The 15,609-nt window shown below is 39.2% G+C and overlaps 1 protein-coding gene across 4 annotated transcripts in view; it reads left to right on the top strand.

Annotated features, from left to right (window-relative positions):
• PRELID2 (PRELI domain containing 2) overlaps window positions 1-15,609 on the top strand; it is a 91,961-nt gene that overhangs the window by 27,741 nt on the left and 48,611 nt on the right. Inside the window, exon 5 of one of the 4 annotated variants that reach the window (XM_060093573.1) lies at window positions 947-1,035. The exons of the other annotated variants lie outside the window; for them this stretch is intronic. Coding sequence (XP_059949556.1) covers window positions 947-1,010 — 64 coding nt within the window. The 3' untranslated portion in view covers window positions 1,011-1,035. Of the gene's footprint in view, window positions 1-946; window positions 1,036-15,609 lie in introns of those variants that run through there. 4 annotated transcript variants of the gene reach the window in all.

Here is a 15,609-nt window from a genome sequence, read left to right as displayed (position 1 = left end):
AGTACTAAACCTTCATCAGTTCTTCGTAAAATAATAACTGTCCTGGAGAATCCAAGAAAGTGTCCTGCAGGACCTTTTTCCATTGTGTTTTTTTAAATAGTCATTCTGATTTTGGAAAAAATGTTACATGTATCTTGTAAAAAACACTAAATTCAGGGAAAAAAGCAGTTTTCATCATCTATCAATAGTGTCTGTTTACATAGGTTTCTTGGTCCAATCCTAATGGCATTTAGATTGTTTCTGAATTTTTCTCTATTATAAACAATGCTGTGATGAAATCCCTATGATTACATATTTCCTCACTTATTCAGTGACCTTTTAAGGTAGATGGGACAGGTGGGATTTCTGGGTCAATTCAAAGGTTATGTGCATTTTATATTTTGATACATATTACCAGATTCCTCTGTAAAGAAGTTTGACCAACTACACCTTTTCCTTTCTTTGGTTTGTTATGTCCCTGTCCTCTGCAAAACACTCTCTTTTTAATGATTGACACAGAAGGCCAGTATTTACTGACTCCTATTATGTCAAGATCAAAGCTAGATCCTTCACCCGAGGTGTTTTGAAGCTAAGGTTAAATAACTTACCCAAAGAGAGATGGTCACTAAGTTGCCCAGCCAATATGTGACCCCATCTTGAGCAAAGTGGTGACGCAGGAATATGGACATTTTTAAAGGATGGACTTAATCTCAAACTGTAGGTTGCTTTGGATTCCAGGTTATGGAGAATGGGTTTTGTTCTTCTGGCAACACGCAGTCACACAAAGCTTTCTGAGCAGGGGATGATGTAATGACAGCTGTGATTTAGGCTCTGGGAAACTTATGTTTTCTTAGGTCTTGACATGGATTTAGAAAGGCATTTTAGGTGGACATTCTAAATGAGTGGGTAATCTTGGGGGGACATGAAAGAAAGGACCCATTATTATTTCCATTCCTCTCCTTTGCAGGGAATGTGAGAGTAAGGGCTATCTACTGCACCCAGAAGATGAAATATGGACAATCTTTTTTTAAAGAAAAAAAATGCTGTCACGGCTGCTGAGTCTAAAATTAGACCTTCAAGCTGTGTGTTGGTTAGCAGGTGTGGATGTGTGACGGGAAACCAGATGTCATTCTGTCCCTGTGCGTGGCCTGTCGGCTCAATTCAGAGATGGCCTGAAATGGGTTTCCCGTAGAATCTGGCCAAGCCTTGATCTGTGTCTCTTTACATAGATCCAGTTTTGGCTTTCTGCTGACGTCTCTGCAGTTGTGGCACCTTCTTGGGGAAGAGCTCCTTCGGTCTTCCTCTGTGTGTCACACAACTGGGTATTTCTAATATGCTTTCTTCCTTTATTACCTTCATTGGACATTTTTCCCCTGCAGTTTTTATGGAATGGAGTTTACATCCTTTTCAGAAGCTAGAGTGATGTGATGTTTTGCACTCATCTCAAATTTTCCAGAGTCCAGCTTGGCACTCCATGCCTCAGAGACGTCCTCCTATACTTGTTCTGTTCCTTCTCCTATACCCATCAGGCCGCCTTCCACAGCAAATTACAGACACTCTGACTCAGGTGATTCCAGCCATCACTTATATATGTTTACTAGGTGCCAGCCTCTGTTCTAAGTGCTTGATATATGTATGTATTTGTGTCTATATGAGTTTCTATATATAAATTCATTTAATTCTCATAGCAACCCTATGAGGTTGGAACTATTATTATGCCCATTTTACAACTTGAGGCTTAGAGAAGTTAAGTAACTTATACTAGCTAAGATGGCCAGTAAGTGTCAGAGTCAGGTTCAAACCCCAGGTGGTTTGGCTCCAGAATCTATGCTGCTGGCAATGACACTGTCCTTCCTCTTAGTAAGGAGCTCAATTATCTCCTAACCAAGTGGGGTACAGTTTCATAGTTGTTGTTCTTTCGGCTCCACCTTTCCCTGTGTATCCAATTTTTTTTTCAAGTTTGTTTAGCTCTTGGCTGCCAGCAGCAACTAGGGTAGCACACATACTTGTCCTCATTTAGTGAGGGAAAGAGACCTGTGAGAGTGAGAGAACCCATCCCAACCAAGAGGGAAAAGGCCTTTCCTTGAATCTCTTTGAGTCAGCCTCAATCACCTGCTCCCTCGTGGACCAGTAAGTGTGATCGGAGGCTGATACCGGCTGACTGGCCCTCACTAGTCAGGATCTGCCCCTAGAGCTGGGGGTGGGATCCCTTCCCTCTGAAACACATGGGCTGCATGGGAGAGGGATGGGCACCTGGACACAAACACCACTAGAGTATAGTAAGAAGGACCACTGCATACCAGTTTTCCTCTTCAACATGGTACCCACTGTCTTTGTTATGCATTGGAAGTGATAAACACTTACTACAGCAAGTGAATACAGGGATATCTCTGTACCAGTCATTGGGCCTCCCAAGGGACAGGAACCAGGAACTAAGGCAGTCTCACAGTCTCTTGTCTTTCCATACTTGGCTCAATTGTCCAAAATACAGATCTACTTCATTACACAGCCAGCCTGGCTGCTCCAGGCCTGTGCAGGGTCTCTCCTGTCCTGTGTCATGGTAACTGACTAGATTCTGGGGTTAGAAACCACCTCTGAAACTAAAATTATATGCCCTTGCACAATTTATTTTGCTTCTCTAAGCCTCAGTGTCCTCATCTGTATGATGGGGATGATATCCCTACCTTGGAGGGCTGTTGTGAGAATCAAATGAGTTGGTACATGCAGAGAGCTTAGAGCAGCACCTGCCCGTGGTGGTCAATAAATGTTAGTGCTCAACATCATGACTTATTGTTGTTGGCATCCTCATCTGCTTAAAAATTCACATGGCTTTTGATCCTAATCCTAAGCATGTACTATTTTAATACAGAAACAGTGTTTATGGGACTTCCCTGGTGGCAGAGTGGTTGAGAGTCTGCCTGCTGATGCAGGGGACACGGGTTCGTGCCCCTGTCCGGGAGGATCCCACATGCCGTGGAGCCGCTGGGCCCGTGAGCCATGGCTGCTGACCCTGCGCGTCCGGAGCCTGCGCTCCGCAATGGGAGAGGCCGCAGCAGTGAGAGGCCCACGTACCGCAAAAAAAAAAAAAAAAAAAAAAAAAAAAGAAACAGTGTTTATGGTTATTTCCATCATGCTGCGGGGAGATGTTCCACGTTGTGATTTTGCATTCCCCAGGTTCACCGTCTCTGGGGGTATGAGCTCCTCAGTTCGAGAGTCATGGGAGTAGGAACACTTCTCTTTTAGTTCCAGAGTGAGATTGAAGCGCTGGAGAGCATAGCATGGAGGGGTCAGTGCAAGCATTTGTCATGGATTGAATTCTCCTGGATTTGGGGTTCTCTTCTTGTCTCCTGCTATGACCATGGCTGCTGTAGACCCAGGACTGTCACGCGCAGTGCTCTGAGGAACTGACTGGGTTTCCAGAGTCAGATGCTGCGGGCGATGCACAGCTTGACCTTGGGACACTTGGGCCAAATCAGAGAATAGAAAAATGAATCTTAATCTGAAATAAAAAAAATCAGAAGTCAGCTCTCATGGGAACATGCTTTATTTTTATTTATTTATTTATGGTTTTGGCTGTGCCACGTGGCCTGCGGGATCTTCCCCGACAAGGGATCGAACCCAGGTCCCCTGCATTGGGAGCACTGAGTCTTAACCAATGGACTGAAAGGGAAGTCCTGTGCTTTGTTTATTATGTAGAGTAGGATACAGACATTTACTCTTGGAAGTGGGGAAAGGAGTACACTATTTTAGATTTTTCAGAATGAAAAGTCATGATGTCTGCCCTCTGAAACATTACTTTCCAAGATAAGCTTATTAATTTCTTACTCTTTTGCGTTTGCTTCTAGACTTTTTAATCTAAAAAATTTTTTTAACATCTTCATTGGAGTATAATTGCTTTACAATGGTGTGTTAGTTTCTGCTTTATAACAAAGTGAATCAGCTCTACATATACATATATCCCTGCATCTCTTCCCTCTTGTGTCTCACTTCCCTCCCACCCTCCCTATCCCACCCATCCAGGTGGTCACAAAGCACCGAGCTGATCTCCCTGTGCTATGCGGCTGCTTCCCACTAGCTATCGGTTTTACATTTAGTAGTGTATATATGTCCATGCCACTCTCTCACTTCATCCCAGCTTATCCTTCCCGCTCCCTGTGTCCTCAAGTCCGTTCCCTAGTAGGTCTGCGTCTTTATTCCCATCATGCCTCTAGGTTCTTCATGACCACTTTTTTTTTTTTTTTAGATTCCATATATATGTGTTAGCATAGGATATTTGTTTTTCTCTTTCTGACTTTCTTCACTCTGTATGACAGACCCTAGGTCCATCCACCTCACTATAAATAATTCAGTTTCCTTTCTTTTTATGGCTAATATTCCATTGTATATATGTGTCACATCTTCTTTATCCATTCATCTGTTGATGGACACTTAGGTTGCTTCCATGTCCTGGCTGTTGTAAATAGACCTGCAGTGAACATTGTGGTACATGACTCTTTTTGAATTATGGTTTTCTCAGGGTATATGACCAGTAGTGGGATTGATGGGTGGTATGGTAGTTCTATTTTAGTTTTTTGAGGAACCTCCATACTGTTCTCCATAGTGGCTGTATCAATTTACATTCCCACCAACAGTGCAAGAGGGTTCCCTTTTCTCCACATCCTCTCCAACATTTATTGTTTGTAGATTTTGTGATGATGGCCATTCTGACTGGTGTGAGGTGATATCTCATTGTAGTTTTGATTTGCATTTCTCCAATGATTAATGATGTTGAGCAGCTTTTCATGTGCTTCTTGGCCATCTGTATGTCATCTTTGGAGAAATATCTATTTAGGTCTTCTGCCCATTTTTAGATTGGGTTGTTTGTTTTGGTGATATTGAGCTGCATGAGCTGCTTGTAGATTTTGGAGATTAATCCTTAGTCAGTTGCTTCATTTGCAAATAGCTTCTCCCATTTTGAGGGTTGTCTTTTAGTCTTGTTTATGGTTTCCTTTGCTGTGCAAAAGTTTTTAAGTTTCATTAGGTCCCATTTGTTTATTTTTGTTTTTATTTCCATTTCTCTAGGAGGTGGGTCAAAAAAGATCTTGCTGTGATTTATGTCATAGAGAGTTCTGCCTATGTTTTCCTCTAAGACTTTTACAGTGTCTGGCCTTATACTTAGGTCTTTAATCCATTTTGAGTTTATTTTTGTGTATGGTGTCAGGGAGTGTTCTAATTTCATTCTTTTACATGTACCTGTCCAGTTTTCCCAGTACCACTTATTGCAGAGGCTGTCTTTTCTCCATTGTATATTCTTGCCTCCTTAATCAAAAATAAGTTGACCAAATGTGTGTGGGTTTACCTTTGGGCTTTCTATCCTGTTCCATTGATCTGTATTTGTATCTGTTTTTGTGCCAGTACCATACTGTCTTGATTACTGTAGCTTTGTAGTATAGTCTGAAGTCACAGAGCCTGATTCCTCCAGCTCAGTTTTTTTTCTCAAGATTGCTTTGGCTATTCTGGGTCTTTTGTGTTTCCATACAAATTGTGAAATTTTTTGTTCTAGTTCTGTGAAAAATGCCATTTGTAGTTTGATAGGGATTGCATTGAATCTGTAGATTGCTTTGGGTAGTACAGTCATTTGCACAATGTTGATTCTTCCAACCCAAGAACGTAGTATATCTCTCCATCTGTTTGTATTATCTTTAATTTCTTTCATCAGTGTCTTATAGTTTTCTGCATATAGGTCTTTTGTCTCCTTAGGTAGGTTTATTCCTAGGTATTTTATTCTTTTTGTTGCAATGGTAAATGGGAATGTTTCCTTAATTTCACTTTCAGATTTTTCATCATTATTGTATAGGAATGCAAGGGATTTCTGTGCATTAATTTTGTATCCTCCTACTTTACCAAATTCATTGATTAGCTCTAGTAGTTTTCTGGTAGCATCTTTAGGATTCTCTATGTATAGTATCCTGTCATCTGCAAACAGTGACAGCTTTACTTCTTCTTTTCCAATTTGGATTCCTTTTATTTCTTTTTCTTCTCTGTTTGCTGTGGCTAAAACTTCCAAAACAATGTTAAATAAGAGTGGTGAGAATGGGCAACCTTGTCTTGTTCCTGATCTTAGTGGAAATGGTTTCAGTTTTTCACCATTGAGGACGATGTTGGCTGTGGGTTTGTCATATATGGCCTTTATTATGTTGAGGTAAGTTCTCTCTATCCCTACTTTCTGGAGGGTTTTTTTTTTTTTTATCATAAATAGGTGTAGAATTTTGTCCACAGCTTTTTCTGCATCTACTGAGATGATCATGTGGTTTTTATACTTCAATTTGCTAATATGGTGTATCACATTGATTGATTTCCATATATTGAAGAATCCTTGCATTCCTGGGATAAACCCCACTTGATCATGGTGTATGATCCTTTTAATGTGCTGTTGGATTCTGTTTGCTAGTATTTTGTTGAGGAGTTTTGCATCTGTGTTCGTCAGTGATATTGGCCTGTAGTTTTCTTTCTTTGTGACATCTTTGTCTGGTTTTGGTATCAGGGTGATGGTGGCCTCATAGAATGAGTTCGGGAGTGTTCCTCCCTCTGCTATATTTTGGAAGAGTTTGAGAAGGATAGGTGTTAGCTCTCCTCTAAATGTTTGATAGAATTCGCCTGTGAAGCCATCTGGTCCTGGGCTTTTGTTTGTTGGAAGGTTTTTAATCACAGTTTCAATTTCAGTGCTTGGAATTGGTCTGTTTATATTTTCTATTTCTTCCTGGTTCAGTCTTGGAAGGTTGTACTTTTTAAGAATTTGTCCATTTTTTCCAGACTGTCCATTTTAGTGGTATATAGTTGCTTGTAGTAATCTCTCACGATCCTTTGTATTTCTGCAGTGTCAGTTGTAACGTCTCCTTTTTCATTTCTAGTTCTATTGATTTGAGTCTTCTCCCTTTTTTTCTTGATGAGTCAGGCTAATGCTTTATCAATCATGTTTATCTTCTTAAAGAACCAGATTTTAGTTTTATTGATCTTTGCTCTCTTTCCTTCATTTCTTTTTCATTTATTTTTGGTGTAATCTTTATGATTTCTTACTTCTGCTAACTTTGGGTTTTTTTTGTTCTTCTGTCTCTAATTGCTTTAGGTGTAAAGTTAGGTTGTTTATTTGAGATGTTTCTTATTTCTTAAGGTAGGATTCTATTGCTATAAACTTCCCTCTTAGAACTGCCTTTGCTGCATCCCATAGGTTTTGGGTTGTCGTGTTTTCATTGTCATTAGTTTCTAGGTTTGTTTTGATTTCCTCTTGGATTTCTGCAGTGATCTCTTATTAAGTAATGTAGTGTATTGTTATTAAGTAGTGTATTGTTTAGCCTCTATGTGTTTGTATTTTTTACAGATTTTTTGCTGTGATTGATATCTAGTGTCATAGCATTGTGGTTGGAAAGGATACTTGATATGATATGATTTCAGTTTTCTTAAGTTTACCAAGGCTTGATTTGTGACCCAAGATATGATCTATCCTGGAGAATGTTCCATGAGCACTTGAGAAGAAAGTGTGTTCTGTTGTTTTTGAATGGAATGTCCTATAAATATCAATTAAGTCCATCTTGTTTAATGTATCATTTAAAGCTTGTGTTTCCTTATTTATTTTCATTTTGGATGATCTGTCCATTGGTGAAAGTGGGGTGTTATAGTTCTGTACTATGATTATGTTACTGTCAATTTCCACCTTGTGTTACTGTCGATTTCCCCTTTTATGGCTGTTAGCATTTGCCTTATGTATTGAGGTGCTCCTATGTTGGGTGCATAAATATTTCCAATTGTTATATCTTCTTCTTGATTCTTGGATTGATCCCTTGACCATTATTCAGTGTCCTTCTTTGTCTCTTGTAATAGTCTTTATTTTAAAGTCTATTTTGTTTGATATGAGAATTGCTACTCCAGCTTTCTTCTGATTTCCAATTTCATGGAATATCTTTTTCCATCCCCTCACTTTCAGTCTGTATGTGTCCCTAGGTCTGAAGTGGGTCTCTTGTAGACAGCATATATACAGGTCTTGTTTTTGTATCCATTCAGCCAGTCTATGTCTTTCGGTTGGAGCACTTAATCCACTTACATTTAAGGTAATTATCGATATGTATGTTCCTATTACCATTTACTTAATTGTTTTGCATTTGTTATTGTAGGTCTTTTCCTTCTCCTGTGTTTCCTGCCTAGAGAAGTTCCTTTAGCATTTGTTGTAAAGCTGGTTTGGAGGTGCTGAATTCTCTTAGCTTTTGCTTGTCTGTAAAGCTTTTAATTTCTCTGTTAAATCTGAATGAGATCCTTGCTGGGTAGAGTAATCTTGGTTGTAGGTTTTTCCCTTTCATCACTTTAAGTATGTCCTGCCACTCCCTTCTGGCTTGCAGAGTTTCTGCTGAAAGGTCAGCTGTTAACCTTATGGGGATTCCCTTGTATGTTATTTGTTGTTTTTCCCTTGCTGCTTTTAATATTTTTTCTTTGTATTTAATTTTTGATAGTTTGATTAATGTGTCTTGGCGTGTTTCTCCTTGGATTTATCCCTGTATGGGACTCTGTGTGCTTCCTGGACTTGATTGACCATTTCCTTTTCTGTATTAGGGAAGTTTTCAACTATACTCTCTTCAAATATTTTCTCAGTCCCTTTCTTTTTCCCTTCGTCTTCTGGAACCCCTATAATTTGAATCTTGGTGCGTTTATTGTTGTCCCAGAGGTCTCTGAGACTGTCCTCAATTCTTTTCATTCTTTTTTCTTTATTCTGCTCTGTGCTAGTTATTTCCACTAATTTATCCTCCAGGTCACTTATCCATTCTCCAGCCTCAGTTATTCTGCTATTGATTCCTTCTAGAGAATTTTTAAGTTCATTTACTGTGTCGTTCATCATTGTTTGTTTGCTCTTTAGTTTTTCTAGGTCCTTTTAAAACATTTCTTATGTTTTCTCCATTCTATTTCCAAGATTTTGGATCATCTTTACTATCATTACTCTGAATTCTGTTTCAGGTAGACTGCCTATTTCCTCTTCATTTGTTAGGTCTGGTGAGTTTTTGCCTTGCTCGTTCATCTGCTGTGTGTTTCTCTGTTTTCTCATTTTGCTTAACTTACTGTGTTTGGGGTCTCTTTTCACAGGCTGCAGGTTTGTAGTGTCCATTTTTTTTGGTATCTGCCCCCAGTGGCTAGGGTTGGTTCAGTGGGTTGTGTAGGCTTCCTGGTGGAGGGGACTTGTGCCTGTGTTCTGGTGGATGAGGCTGGATCTTGTCTTTCTGGTGGGCAGGTCTGCATTGGGTGGTGTTTTCTGGGGTTGTCTGTGACCTTATTATGTTTTTAGGCAGCCTCTCTGCTAATGGGTGGGGTTGTGTTCCTGTCTTGCTAGTTGTTTGGCATGGGATGTCCAGCACTTGTAGCTTGCTGGTCGTCAATTGGAGCTGGGTCTTGCTGTTGAGATATTGATCTCTGGGAGATTTTTGCCATTTGATATTACATGGAGCTGGCAGGTCTCTGGTGGACCAATGTCCTGAACTTGGCTCTCCCACCTCAGAGGCACAGACCTGATGCCCAGCCGGAGCAGCAAGACCCTGTCATCTACGTGGCTCAGAATAAAAGGGAGAAAGCAGCCTCAGAAGCAGCGGATTAAAGCTCCACAATCAACTTCATGTACCCTGCATCTGTGGAATACATGAATAGACAACAAATCATCCCAAATTGAGGAGCCAGGAGTCAGTGCTGTGCCTCTGAGGTGGGAGAGCGAACTTCAGGACACTGGTCCACAAGAGACCTCCCAGCTCCACATAATATCAAACGGCAAAAATCTTCCAGAGATCTCCATCTCAACACCAGCACCCAGCTTCACTCAACGACCAGCAAGCTACAGTGCTGGACACCCTATGCCAAACAACTAGCAAGACAGGAACACAACACCACCCATTAGCAGAGAGGCTGCCTCAAATCATAAAAAGTCCGCAAACACCCCAAAACACACCACCAGACGTGGACCTGCCCACCAGAAAGACAAGATCCAGCCTCATCCACCAGAACACAGGCAGTAGTCCCCTCCACCAAGAAGCCTACACAACCCACTAAACCAACCTTAGCCACTGGGGACAGACACCAAAAACAACGGGAACTATGAACCTGCAGCCTGCAAAGAGGAGACCCCAAACACAGTAACATAAGCAAAATGAGAAGACAGAAAAACACACAGCAGGAGAAGGAGCAAGATAAAAACCCACCAGACCTAACAAATGAAGAGGTAATAGGCAGTCTATCTGAAAAAGAATTCAGAATAATGATGGTAAAGATGATCCAAAATCTTGGAAATAGAATAGACAAAATGCAAGAAACAGTTAACAAGGACCTAGAAGAACTAAAGACGAATCAAGCATCGATTAAAAACACAATAAATGAAATAAAAAATACTCTAGATGGGATCAATAGCAGAATAACTGAGGCAGAAGAACGGATAAGTGAGGTGGAAGATAAAATAGTGGAAATAACTGCTGCACAGCAAAATAAAGAAAAAAGAATGAAAAGAACAGAGGACAGTCTCAGAGACCTCTGGGACAACATTAAACGCACCAACATTCGAATTATAGGGGTTCCAGAAGAAGAAGAGAAAAAGAAAGGGACTGAGAAAATATTTGAAGAGATTATAGTTGAAAACTTCCCTAATATGGGAAAGGAAATAGTTAATCAAGTCCAGGAGGCACAGAGAGTCCCATACAGAATAAATCCAAGGAGAAATACACCAAGACACATATTAATCAAACTGTCAAAAATTAAACACAAAGAAATCATATTAAAAGCAGCAAGGCAAAAACAACAAATAACACACAAGGGAATCCCCATCAGGATAACAGCTGATCTCTCAGCAGAAACTCTACAAGCCAGAAGGGAGTGGCAGGACATACTTAAAGTGATGAAGGAGAAAAACCTGCAACCAAGATTACTCTACCCAGCAAGGATCTCATTCAGATTTGATGGAGAAATTAAAACGTTTACAGACAAGCAAAAGCTGAGAGAGTTCAGCACCACCAAACCAGCTTTACAACAAATGCTAAAGGAACTTCTCTAGGCAAGAAACACAACAGAAGGAAAAGAACTACAATAACGAACCCAAAACAATTAAGAAAATGGGAATAGGAACATACATATCAATAATTACCTTAAATGTAAATGGACTAAATGCTCCCACCAAAAGACACAGACTGGCTGAATGGATACAAAAACAAGACCCATATATATGCTGTCTACAAGAGACCCACTTCAGACCTAGAGATACATACAGACTGAAAGTAAGGGGATGGAAAAAGATATTCCATGCAAATGGAAACCAAAAGAAAGCTGGAGTAGCAATTCTCATATCAGACAAAATAGACTTTAAAATAAAGACTACTAGAAGAGACAAAGAAGGACACTACATAATGATCAAGGGATCAATCCAAGAAGAAGATATAACAATTGTAAATATTTATGCACCAAACATAGGAGCACCTCAATACATAAGGGAAATATTAACAGCCATAAAAGGAGAAATCGACAGTAACACAATCATAGTAGGGGACTTTAACACCCCACTTTCACCAATGGACAGGTCATCCAAAATGAAAATAAATAAGGAAACACAAGCTTTAAATGATACATTAAACAAGATGGACTTAATTGATATTTATAGGACATTCCATCCAAAAACAACAGAATACACATTTTTCTCAAGTGCTCATGGAACATTCTCCAGGATAGATCATATCTTGGGTCACAAATCAAGCCTTGGTAAATTTAAGAAAATTGAAATTGTATCAAGTATCTTTTCCGACCACAATGCTATGAGACTAGATATCAATTACAGGAAAAAAGCTGTAAAACATACAAACACATGGAGGCTAAACAATACACTACTTAATAACGAAGTGATCACTGAAGAAATCAAAGAGGAAATTAAAAAATACCTAGAAACAAATGACAATGGAGACACGACGACCCAAAACCTATGGGATGCAGCAAAAGCAGTTCTAAGAGGGAAGTTTATGGCAATACAATCCCACCTTAAGAAACAGGAAATATCTCGAATAAACAACCTAACCTTGCACCTAAAGCAATTAGAGAAAGAAGAACAAAAACATCCCAAAGTTAGCAGAAGGAAAGAAATCATAAAAATCAGATCAGAAATAAATGAAAAAGAAATGAAGGAAACGATAGCAAAGATCAATAAAAGTAAAAGCTGGTTCTTTGAGAAGATAAACAAAATTGATAAACCATTAGCCAGACTCATCAAGAAAAAAAGAGAGAAGACTCAAATCAATAGAATTAGAAATGAAAAAGGAGAAGTAACAACTGACACTGCAGAAATACAAAAGATCATGAGAAATTACTATAAGCAACTCTATGCCAATAAAATGGACAACCTGGAAGAAATGGACAAATTCTTAGAAATGCACAACCTGCCAAGACTGACTCAGGAAGAAATAGAAAATATGAATAGACCAATCACAAGCACTGAAATTGAAACTGTGATTAAAAATCTTCCAACAAACAAAAGCCCAGGACCAGATGGCTTCACAGGCGAATTCTATCAAGCATTTAGAGAAGAGCTAACACCTATCCTTCTGAAACTCTTCCAAAATATAGCAGAGGGAGGAACACTCCCAAACTCATTCTACGAGGCCACCATTACCTTGATACCAAAACCAGACAAGGATGTCACAAAGAAAGAAAACTACAGGCCAATATCACTGATGAACATAGATGCAAAAATCCTCAACAAAATACTAGCAAACAGAATCCAACAGCACATTAAAAGGATCATACACCATGATCAAGTGGGGTTTATTCCAGGAATGCAAGGATTCTTCAATATACGCAAATCAATCAATGTGATACACCATATTAACAAGTTGAAGGAGAAAAACCATATGATCATCTCAATAGATGCAGAGAAAGCTTTTGACAAAATTCAACACCCATTTATGATAAAAACCCTGCAGAAAGTAGGCATAGAGGGAACTTTCCTCAACATAATAAAGGCCATATATGACAAACCCACAGCCAGCATCGTCCTCAATGGTGAAAAACTGAAACCATTTCCACTAAGATCAGGAACAAGACAAGGTTGCCCACTCTCACCACTCTTATTCAACATAGTTTTGGAAGTTTTAGCCACAGCAATCAGAGAAGAAAAGGAAATAAAAGGAATCCAAATGGGAAAAGAAGAAGTAAAGCTGTCACTGTTTGCAGATGACATGATACTATACATAGAGAATCCTAAAGATGCTACCAGAAAACTACTAGAGCTAATCAATGAATTTGGTAAAGTTGCAGGATACAAAATTAATGCACAGAAATCTCTGGCATTCCTATATACTAATGATGAAAAATCTGAAAGTGAAATCAAGGAAACACTCCCATTTACCATTGCAACAAAAAGAATAAAATATCTAGGAATAAACCTACCTAAGGAGACAAAAGACCTGTATGCAGAAAATTATAAGACACTGATGAAAGAAATTAAAGATGATACAAATAGATGGAGAGATGTACCATGTTCTTGGATTGGAAGAATCAACATTGTGAAAATGACTCTACTACCCAAAGCAATCTACAGATTCAATGCAATCCCTATCAAACTACCAATGGCATTTTTCACAGAACTAGAACAAAAAATTTCACAATTTGTATGGAAACACAAAAGACCCCGAATAGCCAAAGCAATCTTGAGAACGAAAAATGGAGCTGGAGGAATCAGGCTCCCTGACTTCAGACTATACTACAAAGCTACAGTAATCAAGACAGTATGGTACTGGCACAAAAACAGAAAGATAGATCAATGGAACAGGATAGAAAGCCCAGAGATAAACCCACGGACATATGGTCACCTTATCTTTGATAAAGGAGGCAGGAATGTACAGTGGAGAAAGGACAGTCTCTTCAATAAGTGGTGCTGGGAAAACTGGACAGGGACATGTAAAAGTATGAGATTAGATCACTCCCTAACACCATACACAAAAATTAGCTCAAAATGGATTAAAGACCTAAATGTAAGGCCAGACACTATCAAACTCCTAGAGGAAAACATAGGCAGAACACTCTATGACATAAATCACAGCAAGATCCTTTCTGACCCACCTCCTAGAGAAATGGAAATAAAGACAAAAATAAACACATGGGACCTAATGAAACTTCAAAGCTTTTGCACAGCAAAGGAAACCATAAACAAGACCAAAAGACAACCCTCAGAATGGGAGAAAATATTTGCAAATGAAGCAACTGACAAAGGATTAATCTCCAAAATTTATAAGCAGCTCATGCAGCTCAATAGCAAAAAAACAAACAACCCAATCCAAAAATGGGCAGAAGACCTAAATAGACATTTCTCCACAGAAGATATACACACAGCCAACAAACACATGAAAGGATGCTCAACATCTTTACTCATTAGAGAAATGCAAATCAAAACTACAATGAGATATCATCTCACACCAGTCAGAATGGCCATCATCAAAAAATCTAGAAACAATAAATGCTGGAGAGGGTGTGGAAAAAAGGGAACACTCTTGCACTGCTGGTGGGAATGTGAATTGGTACAGCCACTATGGAGAACAGTATGGAGGTTCCTTAAAAAACTACAAATAGAACTACCATATGACCCAGCAATCCCACTACTGGGCATATACCCTGAGAAAACCATAATTCAAAAAGAGACATGTACCAAAATGTTCATAGCAGCCCTATTTACAATAGCCCGGAGATGGAAACAACCTAAGTGTCCATCATCGGATGAATGGATAAAGAAGATGTGGCACATATATACAATGGAATATTACTCAGCCATAAAAAGAAAGGAAATTGAGCTATTTGTAATGAGGTGGATGGACCTAGAGTCTGTCATACAGAGTGAAGTAAGTCAGAAAGAGAAAGACAAATACTGTATGCTGACACATATATATGGAATTTAAGAAAAAAATGTCATCAAGAACATAGGGGTAAGACAGGAATAAAGACACAGACCTACTAGAGCATGGACTTGAGGATATGGGGAGGGGGAAGGGTAAGCTGTGACAAAGTGAAAGAGCGGCATGGACATATATACACTACCAAATGTAAGGTAGAGAGCTAGTGGGAAGCAGCCGCATAGCACAGGGAGATCAGCTCGGTTCTTTGTGACCGCCTGGAGGGGTGGGATAGGGAGGGTGGGAGGGAGACGCAAAAGGGAGGGGATATGGGAACATATGTATATGTATAACTGATTAAATTTGTAAAAAAAAAAAAAAAACTAAAAAAAGAACTACTGTATGATCAAGCAGTTCCACTCCTGGGTATATATTAAAAAGAAACAAAAACGCAATACATGCACCCCAATGTTCATAGCAGCATTATTTACAATTGCCAAGATATGGAAGTAACCTAAGTGTCCATCAACAGATGAATGCATAAAGAAGATGTGATATATGTATACAATGGAATACTCCTCAGCCATAAAAAAGAATTAAATTTTGCCATTTGCAACAACATGAATGGACTTGGAGGGTATTATTACGCTAAGTGAAATAAGTCAGACAGAGAAAGATAAATACTGGATGTTATCACTGATATGTGGAATCTAAAAAAATACAACAAACTAGTGAATATAATAAAAAGAAACAGACTCACAGGTATAAAGAA

Source organism: Mesoplodon densirostris, chromosome 3 (assembly GCF_025265405.1).
Source record: "Mesoplodon densirostris isolate mMesDen1 chromosome 3, mMesDen1 primary haplotype, whole genome shotgun sequence".
In the NCBI taxonomy this organism is placed as follows: Eukaryota; Metazoa; Chordata; class Mammalia; order Artiodactyla; family Ziphiidae; genus Mesoplodon; species Mesoplodon densirostris.
The sequence above is the reverse complement of the archived record's forward strand: the minus strand, read 5'-3'. Positions and strand labels throughout refer to the sequence as shown.